This window comes from Bidens hawaiensis, unplaced genomic scaffold (assembly GCF_021521415.1).
Source record: "Bidens hawaiensis isolate Kalapana, Puna unplaced genomic scaffold, B.hawaiensis_p1.1 tig00017358_1, whole genome shotgun sequence".
Taxonomy (NCBI): domain Eukaryota; kingdom Viridiplantae; phylum Streptophyta; class Magnoliopsida; order Asterales; family Asteraceae; genus Bidens; species Bidens hawaiensis.
Genome location: NW_027492632.1, coordinates 174,449 through 186,276, shown reverse-complemented (window position 1 = coordinate 186,276; position 11,828 = coordinate 174,449). Strand labels below are relative to the sequence as shown.

Here is an 11,828-nt window from a genome sequence, read left to right as displayed (position 1 = left end):
ATAGTGTGCATTTTGATATTTGAAATAGTGTTGAATAGCATATATATAGTTGTTTGTATTGTATATTTGCAATAGTGTTATATTATATACAAAAATAAAAAAAAATGATATAGTGCATATGTGCATTAGTGTTGTATTACATATATGCAATAATGTGTTTTGCATACAATTATTAGTATCGTATTTGCATATATTAAATAGTGTGTATTGGATAATGTATTTGTGTTGTATTATATGCAATAAAACACTATTTTATATACAATACACATTAATGCACATACGCATTACATCGACAGTCTTTTTTTTAGAAACATTATCGTCTTTATTAGGAGGAAAGAAAAAGAAATCACAAAATAATTTTTAAAAAATAGTTAAAAATAATCACAAAATAGTTCTCTCACTCTCTCTCTCTCTATATATATATGTAAGACACATGTGAATATAATAATAATAAAATGAAAAAGGAAGAAAAGGCGATAAGCAGTCACGCCCCCACCCCCTTCCCTAAAAAAAATTCGCCAGTGGAGCAGTGTTGTCGCCCCCTTGTCGCCCCCAAATCTCCAAATTTGTAAGGGTGGCCTAAAAATCACTAAATGCTAGCTGGATGGTGGGGGTAGGTAGGGGCTATTCACTAAATGCTAGTTGGATGGGGGGTAGGTAGGGGTTATTTATTGGGATTATTTGAATTGAAATTTATATTTATTTTTTTTTAGATATTTTGATTGATTTTAACCAAATGACGATTAATTAAAGACTAGTCGGTTGGGTAGGACCTAAAAATTAATTGAAACATGGGCGTGATTTTCACGAACCATGAATGTGGTTGTTCAAGTTAAAATGTCTTGTCAAAGTGTTATATAGGGAATGGAGCTTTAACTAGGTAGTTTTCTAACTTAGACGCAATGGTTTTAACTTGGTTCAATGAGGTTTTTAATCATTGGAATGGGCCATGTGCAATTGTTCTTTCGGAGAAACACCCGTTGAGGGTTTGGCAAAAAGGGCATGGCACTCCATGATGCCATTGTTCGTTTGTTTGGCAATCGTGTAATAGTGTTTGAGCTCGGATGGTGCCTATGTGGCTGGTGGTGGCGCCCTCATGGGTTTACCGCTACAGTTATTCTAAGGCAACAAAAACTTTTAGTTATTAAATTGTAGTGTATTGGGTTCATTCTTGTGTTTTATATAGTATAAAATTTATATCCGGCAAAATGGGTGGATCGGGGTTGTATGGACTCTGATTGCCTCAATAAAAGGTGGTAATTTTGGTCCGCAACAAGAAAGGCTGGTGGTGGCGCCCTCATGGGTTTACCGCTACAGTTATTCTAAGGCAACAAAAACTTTTAGTTATTAAATTGTAGTGTATTGGGTTCATTCTTGTGTTTTATATAGTATAAAATTTATATCCGGCAAAAAATGGTGGATCGGGGTTGTATGGACTCTGATTGCCTCAATAAAAGGTGGTAATTTTGGTCCGCAACAAGAAAGGATTGATTTAAAAAAAATGGTTGTCTATGTTCAAATTGAATAGTTATAAAAACATGAAGGTAAACATGTGACAAATCTCTCATCTGTTATCATTCGAAAGTAGAATCATGAGAAAGAAAGTTCAACAATTTGCTACACGTATGGATGGTACTAAGATCTATTTATTTTATTTTAGTAATAAATATTTTTAGTTGACAAAATAGTAAATTTAATTAAATATTGTTTGAGACCTAGCATTTTTTTTATATATAAATATTGCTCGTGCAACTTCAGTTACGTCACATGCTTGTTATTGAACAAAATCATGTTGTGCCAGTCTTTCAACAAACTCAACCAGTGAAACTTGGACGGTTTAGTATTTGAGTCCCTTTTTTACTTGTTTGTCACCTTATGCCATGGCGAGGCCACACTGATAGCTACTTAGCCATGTGTTTTTGTTAGCCTTGAAGGTGAGTCTGTAAAAAATACGGTGAACAAAGTTGACATTTTAAAGAGTGACACTTAGACGCTGAACATTTAATGCCAATTTTTTTTTTTATCTAAATGGCTAAACTTATATTTAAAAGCCAGTCTAATAAGAAACTAGACACAACTGATCCGTGAAAACGACCTTCAAACACAAAACAAAACTACAAAACACGCAAAACCAAGCCAAAATTATAGACCAAAAGGAGAAATACGAAAACAGACTCCCAAAGACATAGCCGAAATACCCATTGCATCATACCACTGATACAAAACAACCTAACAATCATCCTTCATCCTGGGACTCGTGTAGATTTAAGTATCCAGAGAAATTTTAATTTGGTATTTCAGCTTAATGCATATACATTTTAAATCAGACATTCTAAATCACTTGGCTCAATAATTTTGACAAGTTGGCATCTTTCTTTTGGTTTTGAATTGGATATTGGATACTCCTTTTATTTATTTTTATTTATTTTTATCAACGCCCTGCTTGCGGTGCACGCATATAATGTATATATGTGTGAACCCTCAGGTGGGCAAAAGCGAAATTGCACTAATTTTGACGTTATTTTACCAATATCGTGAAAATAACGTTAAAAGTGGCGGAATGTTAATCAGGCATCATGTGGTGGTGTTGATAGCCGAAAGACAAGGGTACATGCACCAATCGGTCGGTGTCCCGATGGTTGAGTGTTATGTGTCTTATGTCCAAGGCTTGATGCAAAACTACTATCGAGCCGAGGGTCTCACCGGAAGCAGCCTCTCTATCCCTATGGGGTAGAGGTAAGGCTGTCTACATCTTACCCTCCTCAGACCCTACTATAGCTTTGCTATTGGTGGGATATACTGAGTACGATGATGATGATGATGATGATGATGATGATGAATTGTGAATTAGGTAATTGTTGTGAACCCAATATTTGTTGTTGCTGGGTCCATGAGAAGGCCGGGACTTGTTTTCTTAGTTTGGGCGATGGCTTTGGCATAAAGAATCCACCTCATTCAACAACTCTAGTGGCGGAGGAGGGGGACATGTGGATTTATCTGTTTTCGTTCGAAATATTGATCCCAGCCTCCGTTTTTAGAAACTTTTATGTGTATTGAATCCCACATCTCATATGCTTTCATCCAAGCTACACCACTGACTCCGCATAATATGTAGACATATGATGGTGAAATGGGAATTACACCACATAAACCTAAAAGTCGGGTCCACTTCAAGTATCTATTAATAGCTCCCGTAGTCTGTTATTTCATTTCCATTTCGAGTCATCCAATCAAACAATCAATCTTTTTCTAAGTATTTGAAGCTAATGGCATCAACTTCAAGAAGGTTGTATATCTTTTTAAATTTTCGCATTTAATTATTAGTATCAATCTATCGTTTAATAATTGTTCTAGGTTATAATTTGGAAATTATAAATCATGCTTTTCTAGTGTAATTAATGTTTGTATGAATATCTAAATTTTATGATAATGTCGTTCTTTTTTTGGTACAACTAATGTAGACTAGAGGGAAAGATAGCACTGATAACCGGAGCAGCAAGTGGTATTGGGGAGTGTTCCGCAAAACTCTTTGTGGAACATGGTGCAAAAATCGTCATAGCAGACATTCAAGACCAACTCGGACAGGCTGTTTGTGAAGCTATAGGTTTATCAAACTCGATATACGTCCATTGCGATGTAACCAACGAAGAAGATGTTAAACACGCTGTAGATACCGCAATTGACAAATTTGGAAAACTCGACATCATGTTCAATAATGCAGCGATACTGGATCCTCACAAGGCACGCATTATCGACAACGAAAAAACAGACTTTGAACGTGTGCTTAGTGTTAACGTTACAGGCGTGTTTCTTGGCATGAAACATGCTGCTAGAGTTATGGTTCCGGCACGATCTGGCTCAATAATATCAACGGCTAGTGTTGCTTCAAATATTGGTGGTCTAAGCACGCATGCTTACACTTGTGCAAAGCATGCTGTAACAGGTTTAACCAAAAATATAGCAGTAGAACTTGGACAATTCGGCATTCGAGTCAATTGTTTGTCACCTTATGCAATAGCCACACAATTGGCCACAAGTTTTCTTGGGATTAAAAAGGAAACTCTAGAGAACATGGCAAATTTACACGCAAACCTCAAAGGTGTGACACATAAGACTGATGATATTGCCAAAGCGGCCCTTTTTTTGGCGAGCGATGAGGCTAAGTACATTAGCGGGCAAAACTTGTTTATTGATGGCGGATTTGGTGTTACTAGTCCATTATTCAACATGTTCCAATACCCGGATAATCCTTGAATCGACATATTTAAGCATAAGCGTGCAGGTAAGGTATACATATTCAATAAGATACGGAGAATAAATGTACTCGAATGTTATTACCGAGAAAAATAAATGTGAAACTGTATCAAACAATATCATACTATGTAAGCGTCTACTTTAGATTTTCTGTTAGCGGGAATAGCGGATGTAATATTAATCATGTTGGATTTGGGCATATTTGTTTTTGGTATTCATTGACTATTATTGTTAACTATTAAAATTTCTTTATATGGCCTTAATTCAGGCAATTGACAAATACTTAACATTGAGCAACAAAGAAGAATAACGGGCAACAACAACTATACGCACTAAAGCCAACTCGTAACTGAGCTATAGGTAAGACCTGGGAGAGTGTGGGTTGTAAACATGCCAATACCATATCTCTATTCTATAGGATAGAGAAGCTACTTTCAAAAATACACGCGGCTCCAATCATATACGAATCTAAAAAAAATAATAGAGGCCTAGTTTGGTAATTGCATAAATACATCACAAAAGTGTAAAGGAACAAATAAATTATTATAAAGAAACAACGACAGGCAGACAAAACATGCAAAATGGTTAGGTTAGTTTTGAAAGATAAATTGGATTTACTTACTATATTTGTCATGAACTAGTTTTAGCAGCGGTGCATTGGTATACACTCGGTTGTTTTGAACTAAGTTATAATACTAACACTAATTTATGAAAAACAATCAGATCGTCAAACGCATAAAACAGTACGTAGTGACACTTTTAGCTTTGTTATGGTACTAAAAAAATTAACTTAGTGAACGTCCGGAAGTTCATTACGACATCGAAACTAAAACAAAAAAAAAACTCATATTGCTTATGAGAAAAATGTAATATACTTAAAATGATAGGTATTCGGTCGGTAACACCCGAGTATTACAGTGGCGCATCGATGCCAATTCGATCGGTTTTGGTTATGTTTGTTACGATATATGATACAAAAAAAAGTAACCTATCTAAAATGATGTTTATTCGGTTTGTAAAACCTAGGCAAGTTAGCACAAATTTGATCGATTTTGGTTGCAATATTTACGGTCTATGATAAAAAACATATTTAAAACGACGTTTATTCAATCAATTAAACTCAGGGGTTGCAGTAGCAAGTCGACATGAATTCATTTAATTTCGATTACATTCGTTACAGTAACGACACTAAACAAATTACATGTTTAAAGATTAAAATAACAATTAAACAATAAAAAATATAATAAATGCCAAAAAGATAAAAACCATTAAAATAAAAACACCAAAACAAAAAATAAAAAACATGTAGGTCGTGGGTGAGATGACAACAAAGTTGATACAACATGATAAGCATGAAGAACAATTGGGGAAACACAATTCTCCCAATTTTATTATTATATAAATTTCGTTTGGATTTGCCTTTTTGTTTTTTAAATCAAGTTTTGTGCTTATTTTAAGTAGTAGCGGTTTATAAATAGTTTTTAAAAGCTTATCCAAACACTTCTTAGACCGACTCCAAAGCAACGCCCGCACGCCCCATAAATTTGAAATTCGTCTTTGGAGATGAATTTCAAAAAAACTTTAAAAACCATAAATTTAAAAACTCACATTGGAGACGGAAACAACTTGACACATCACGTTAAAGTTGATTTTCATCATGTAAAAATTAAAGTTTTAAGACATTTGCAAATAGTCATTTAGAAGCGGTTCACTTTTCATGTTTAAAGCGGTTAAGATAAAAAACCGCTTCAAACCTGCTCAAAATTAAATAAAATATTTAAATCTTATAAAAGTCTTATATTACAAGCGGTTTCCATGTTACCCCCGCTACAAGCCCATTCAATACCTCAAATCTATCAAACATGAAACCCCTAAATCTATTATTTCCTTCGCAAATCTTTCAAACATGAAACCCCAGATCTATCAAACACCCGCCATCGTCTTCATATTCACAAAGCGAATCCGTGAACCACAAAGCCAAGTAGCCAACCCTAAAGGAACCGTGCCATCAATTTCATCTTTACCGGCCAAACGACGAACCCAAAACGAGGTGCCCGGCCATCAATTTGAAGGTAACTATATGAGCTTTTTATATGTTAATATAGTTGTATTTGGAGCTTGTCGGTTCTTCAGTTATTCAATACATGTGAATGCCCACAAGGTGTTTGTGAATTTGCCATTTGTTTTTTTCTTGTTGATTAACTGTTGGAGCCTTTTGATATGTGTTACATAGATGGATTGCACTTTAGTTTGTGTATTTGTATTTGTTAAACGAATCAAAAACTAAACATCATGTTTTTAGACACGAGTTTGGGTTGTGAACGGTTTACAGTTTGATTATTTCATTTTCTACAATCTGATTAACATGTTTATCATTGATATTATCTGCTTTGTTGCTTTGCATTCTAGTTGTTTGATGAATTGCCAAGATGATTATATTATCTTAGTTTGCTGTTATAACTTTATGGATTATATAAGCTTAATTTAGTTACTGTCTAGATTTATAGTATTTTGGGTGATATATTCTCTAACATCAAATATGTTTTTAGTGCTATTTTTATGTGATTTGATAACGGGTGGCATACTGTTGAATATTGCAGCCTTATTTTGTGATGATTTTAGGTGATAATGTTATGTTAGCATGTAAATCTTGTGTTTTTTGATTTTAAGTGTTTGAAGTTGTTTATGATGATACAATTTATTGGATGCTATATGAAATTGTGAACTTTTTGTGAAACAAAGAAAATGGATTGTTGATACAGTGTATAAGTTATCGAATGATTTCAGTAAGTATATACTAGATATTTGCTAAAAATACTCAATTTGTTTACTTATTCACTGTTTATACAAAAAGTTGATTTGTTTACTTATATGTAAAAGAGTTTATGGTGTAAAATTTTTGAATACGTTCTATTGATTATGAGAACCCTTTAAATAGGGAATTAAGCAACTGAATAATAGGAAACAGATATACATGACAAGTATACACCAAATCAAATACAATTACTAATAATCACAAGATATCAATTAATAATAATCCCAAGATATCTGCCAATATAATCGGCTGATTATATGGATGGCTAAGACACCCCCTCAGATTGAGCGGGCGGTGGACAGACGCTCAAGCTGGAGCGAAATGACTGGAACAACTGCCGTGGAAGCCCCTTGGTGAAAATATCTGCATATTGAAGTGACGAAGGTACATGAAGGACCCGAATGTGACCTACACGAACCTTTTCCCGAACAAAATGTATGTCGATCTCGATGTGCTTAGTTCTTTGATGTTGTACAGGATTATTAGAAAGATAAATAGCTGAGACGTTGTCACAGTAGACAACTGATGCATGTTGAAGCGGAGTGTGCAGCTCAAGCTGTAAATTGCGTATCCATGTGGCTTCAGCTACGGCATTAGCAACACCCCTGTATTCGGCCTCGGTGCTAGATCTAGAAACAGTAGGTTGTCGTTTAGAGGACCAAGAGAGCAGATTATTACCAAGAAAAACACAATACCCTGACGTGGAGCGCCGTGAGTCTGGGCAACCACCCCAGTCAGCATCAGAGTAGGCCACCAAAGAATGAGATGCGGATTTAAGGATACGTATGCCATAATCCAATGTCCCTTGAATATACCGGATGATTCTCTTCATAAAAACAAAGTGAGTATCTCGAGGCTCATGCATAAACAGGCATACCTGCTGAACAGCATACGAGATGTCAGGTCTCGTGAATGTGAGGTACTGTAAGGCCCCGGCCAGGCTTCTATATAAAGTGGGATATGAAAATAGGGAACCGTCGGTACTGCTTAGTTTGGCCGAAAGGTCCACAGGAGTTGTGCAAGGTTTACACGAAGACGTCGAAGCCCGAGCAATAATATCCTTTGCATATTGTGCCTGTGAAAGAAAAATACCATGGGATTGTTGGGAAACTTTAATGCCCAAGAAGTGATGCAAGTGTCCTAAGTCAGTCATAGCAAACTCCCGTGATAAAGTGGCAATGATATCATGTAAAAGAGTATCATTAGAGGCGGTAAGAATTATATCATCCACGTACAATAGTAAATAAGCAATGTTGGCCGGGCCCCGATTATATATAAATAAAGAGTTGTCGCACGCACTGCTACGAAACCCATTAGAAGTAATATAAGACTCAAAGCGGGTGTACCAATCCCGAGGTGCTTGCTTGAGCCCATAAAGTGACTTCTTAAGACGACATACAAAGTTAGGAGCCCGATGATCATAGAAACCTGGAGGTTGATGCATGAAAACAGTTTCATTAAGTTCCCCATGTAAGAAAGCATTCTTCACGTCTAACTGATGAATAGGCCATGACCGTGAGACTGCGAGTGATAGAACTGTACGAATAGTCGCCGGTTTTACAACTGGACTGAATGTGTCCTCGCAATCAATACCCACTGTTTGTGAATTCCCATTAACAACTAGTCTGGCCTTATAACGTTCCAGTGTACCGTCAGCTTTAAACTTGTGACGGAAGAGCCACATACATCTAATGACTGGATGACCCGTAGGTCGAGGAGCTAGTTCCCACGTTTCATTATCCTGTAAAGCAGTAAATTCGGATTGTATAGCATTTAACCAATTAGGATCGGATAGGGCCTTGGCATAAGATGTGGGTATGGGGGAAATGTTAGTGGTAGTGAAGGCCGATTGGGTTGTGGACTGGGATTTAGAGCTGGTGGTCATAGTATGCGAGTTTGTTTGAGGAACCGTGGGAGGTGGCTGTGGTACGGGCTGGCCAGTTGTGGGGGATTGGGCGGGGGATTGGGCTGGTGGGTTTGGTCCAGTGGGTTGTGGTTTTCGGGCAGATTGTTGTTGGGCCGGTGGTTGTCTAGGGCGCCGGCTATAAGTGATGGGGTAAGGGGCCGTAACGAATGGCTTGGGGACGGGCTGATTAAATGTGAAGCCTGGAGGAATTGTGTCATCCAAAAAATTATATGCAGTAGGGCTGTGAGGAATGGTATAAGGAAAAACGTCCTCAATAAATGTCACATGGTGAGAAATGTGTACCTTGCCAGTGGTTGGGTCAAAACATCGATACCCGCGAAAGTCGGGTGGGTACCCGAGAAAAATGCACCGAATGGAGCGTGCATGCAATTTATGTGGTTGGGTAGCAGAGGTGTTTGGATAGCAGGCACACCCGAAAACCCGTAGGTGTTCATATTCGGGATGACGAAGGTAAAGGGAAAAGGTAGGGGTATAAAAATTGAGACGTTTAGTAGGTAAAATATTGTGTAAGTAAACGGCCGTCTGTAAGGCTTCCACCCAAAAAGATGGGGGAAGATTGGCATGAATTAGCAGAGCACGAATGATGTCGTTGAGGCGACGAATCATTCGTTCTGCCCGGCCGTTCTGGGAAGAGGTTTGGGGGCACGCAAACCGAAACATAAGGCTGTGTCGGTCTGCAAAAGCTTTAAAGGCTAGGTTGTCAAATTCACCCCCTAGGCCGCATTGAAATTTTTTAATTTTACGATGAAATTGTGTTTCAATTAGACGGTGAAATTTGGCAAAAGTGGGAAATGTGTCAGACTTGTATTTAAGAGGATACACCCACACGAAGTGTGAAAAATTATCGATGAGAACCATATAATATTTGTACCATGTTTTACTCGTGATAGGAGATGTCCATAAGTCACAATGGATTATATCAAATGGAGCAAATGTAAAAGTATTAGAAACATGAAATGGCAATCGTTTACTATTAGAAATTTGACAAGAAATGCAAACATGTGAGTTTTTACTCTTATTACAATGAAAATTAAAAGTACGACTTAAAAGGTCTAAAACTTGAGTCCCTGGGTGACCTAGACGATCATGCCAGGGTAGACTAGTTGAAGCAAGAAAAGTGGCTTGAGGAGGTAGTTGCGGCTGAGTGAACGGATAAAGTTCTCCAGTGCTGTTGTGGCGGGACAACAGCTTTTTAGTTTTGAGATCCTTCAAAGAAAAACCAAAAGGGTCAAACTCAACAGAAACTTGATTATCACGAGTAAAACGTCTGACAGAAATAAGATTTTTGATAACTTGTGGGCTATAAAGGACATTGGGTAGGACATATGTGCGGTTGGGTAGGGAATGAAAACTCGTTCCCGATCCGTGTATTGGTAAAAAATTGCCATTGCCCACCAATAACTTGCTACAAACAGGAGAAGAATGTGGGATTAGTAACTTGCTTTGATCATGAATGACATGGGATTCAGCCCCTGTATCCATGAGATCAGAAGCCCAAGAGGAAGAGGGCTGATTCATCTGCATGTTGCTGAATGCAACGCTGAGATCCGAAGGGCTCAGTGCATTGTAGACTCCTTGTGACGATGGACTGTAACCGCTAAACTGCTGCTGTGGAAAGCCAGAAAAATGGGCCTGGGTAGGGACTGTGGGCTGCTGAACTGGGCTGCTGTTGGGCCGCCATTGCTGTTGGGTCGAATAGGGGCATGGACGCATGGTGGGGGTGTCCACCAAGCCCAGTTAGGGTATCCAGACTGCTGCTGCTGACCGGGCCACGATGTGTAGGGTGGCCTGTTATTGCCTCGCCCCCTGCCACCCCGACGGTTCCAAGCCCCACGACCCCGGTTCCGACCACGAGTGGAAAAGGAGTTAGGGTCCGAAGGCTGGGAGGTTTGGTTCGAGTGGTTGTTTTGAGATGGGGTTTGAGGAGAAGTAGCGGCCAAGACAGTGGATTAAGTTTCTTTTTGTGCTTCCATACGCAAGACCTCATCGTTAAGCATAGTCACGGCTTGGTCCCAATCAACACCATTCTGATTGATTAGCGATGCCGTGGTATTGTATTCAGCAGGTAGGCCTCGTACTAGCTGAAGAACTAGACGAGACTCGGTTACAGGGACGTCTACATCGGCTAGTTGATTAGCCAAGTCAGTCAAACGCTGACAATAATCCTCGATGGAGGAACACGCTGACAGAGTCAGGTTGCAGAACTTTGTTTCCAGTGAAGCAGCCCGTGCCTTCTTGTTACCGAGGAAAATTTTCTCGAGTTTTGTCCAAGCAGCGTGAGCCGTAGCGTTGCTGTCCAGGACGCGTTTCAGAAGGTCGTCAGATATTGTGCTGTAGATCCATTGGAGAACCAATGCATCAATTTCTTTCCAGGCATCATGATCAGTGGATGAAGAGGCCGGAGCAGCAGACCCATCTATATGATCCGAAACTTTGTAGGCTACGGCATGGAGGTGAAAAAGTTTTACCCATGCAGAATAGGTAACGTTAGTGCCGTCTAGGGTTCTGATTTTGGTTTGGATGTTTGTTACAGAATAGGCTGGGTGTAGGGATGGGGTTTTAGATGGCTGCTCGATAACATCTTTGGTCATGGTGAGGATCGGACGTATCCGAGAACAAGGAAAGAAGAAAAGGCGGAAGAGAAGATGGTGATCAGAATAGCTTTGATACCATAAAAGAGTTTATGGTGTAAAATTTCTGAATACGTTCTGTTGATTATGAGAACCCTTTAAATAGGGAATTATACAACTGAATAATAGGAAACAGATATACATGACAAGTATACACCAAATCAAATACAATTACTAATAATCACAAGATATCAATTAATAA

General features: G+C 38.4%; 2 protein-coding genes across 2 annotated transcripts; one reads left to right on the top strand and one right to left on the bottom strand.

Annotated features, from left to right (window-relative positions):
* Positions 1 to 3,259: 3,259 nt before the first annotated feature.
* LOC143553779 (secoisolariciresinol dehydrogenase-like) lies at positions 3,260 to 4,446 on the top strand. The gene is made up of 2 exons (XM_077043687.1): positions 3,260 to 3,286; positions 3,462 to 4,446. Exons 1-2 carry the CDS (start codon positions 3,267 to 3,269, stop codon positions 4,252 to 4,254), a joined length of 813 nt encoding a protein of 270 aa, XP_076899802.1. The 5' UTR covers positions 3,260 to 3,266; the 3' UTR covers positions 4,255 to 4,446.
* A 6,499-nt stretch (positions 4,447 to 10,945) lies between these two features.
* On the bottom strand, positions 10,946 to 11,587 carry LOC143553789 (uncharacterized). The gene has a single exon (XM_077043694.1). It carries the CDS (start codon positions 11,585 to 11,587, stop codon positions 10,946 to 10,948), a length of 642 nt encoding a protein of 213 aa, XP_076899809.1.
* Positions 11,588 to 11,828: the final 241 nt, after the last annotated feature.

Bases quoted from the DNA above. Each gene is read 5' to 3' on its own strand.
- LOC143553789 (XM_077043694.1), bottom strand. From the start codon at position 11,587: ATGACCAAAGATGTTATCGAGCAGCCATCTAAAACCCCATCCCTACAC.
- LOC143553779 (XM_077043687.1), top strand. From the start codon at position 3,267: ATGGCATCAACTTCAAGAAG. The intron at 3,287-3,461 runs GTTGTATATCTT...CAACTAATGTAG, and splicing joins ATGGCATCAACTTCAAGAAG to ACTAGAGGGAAAGATAGCAC.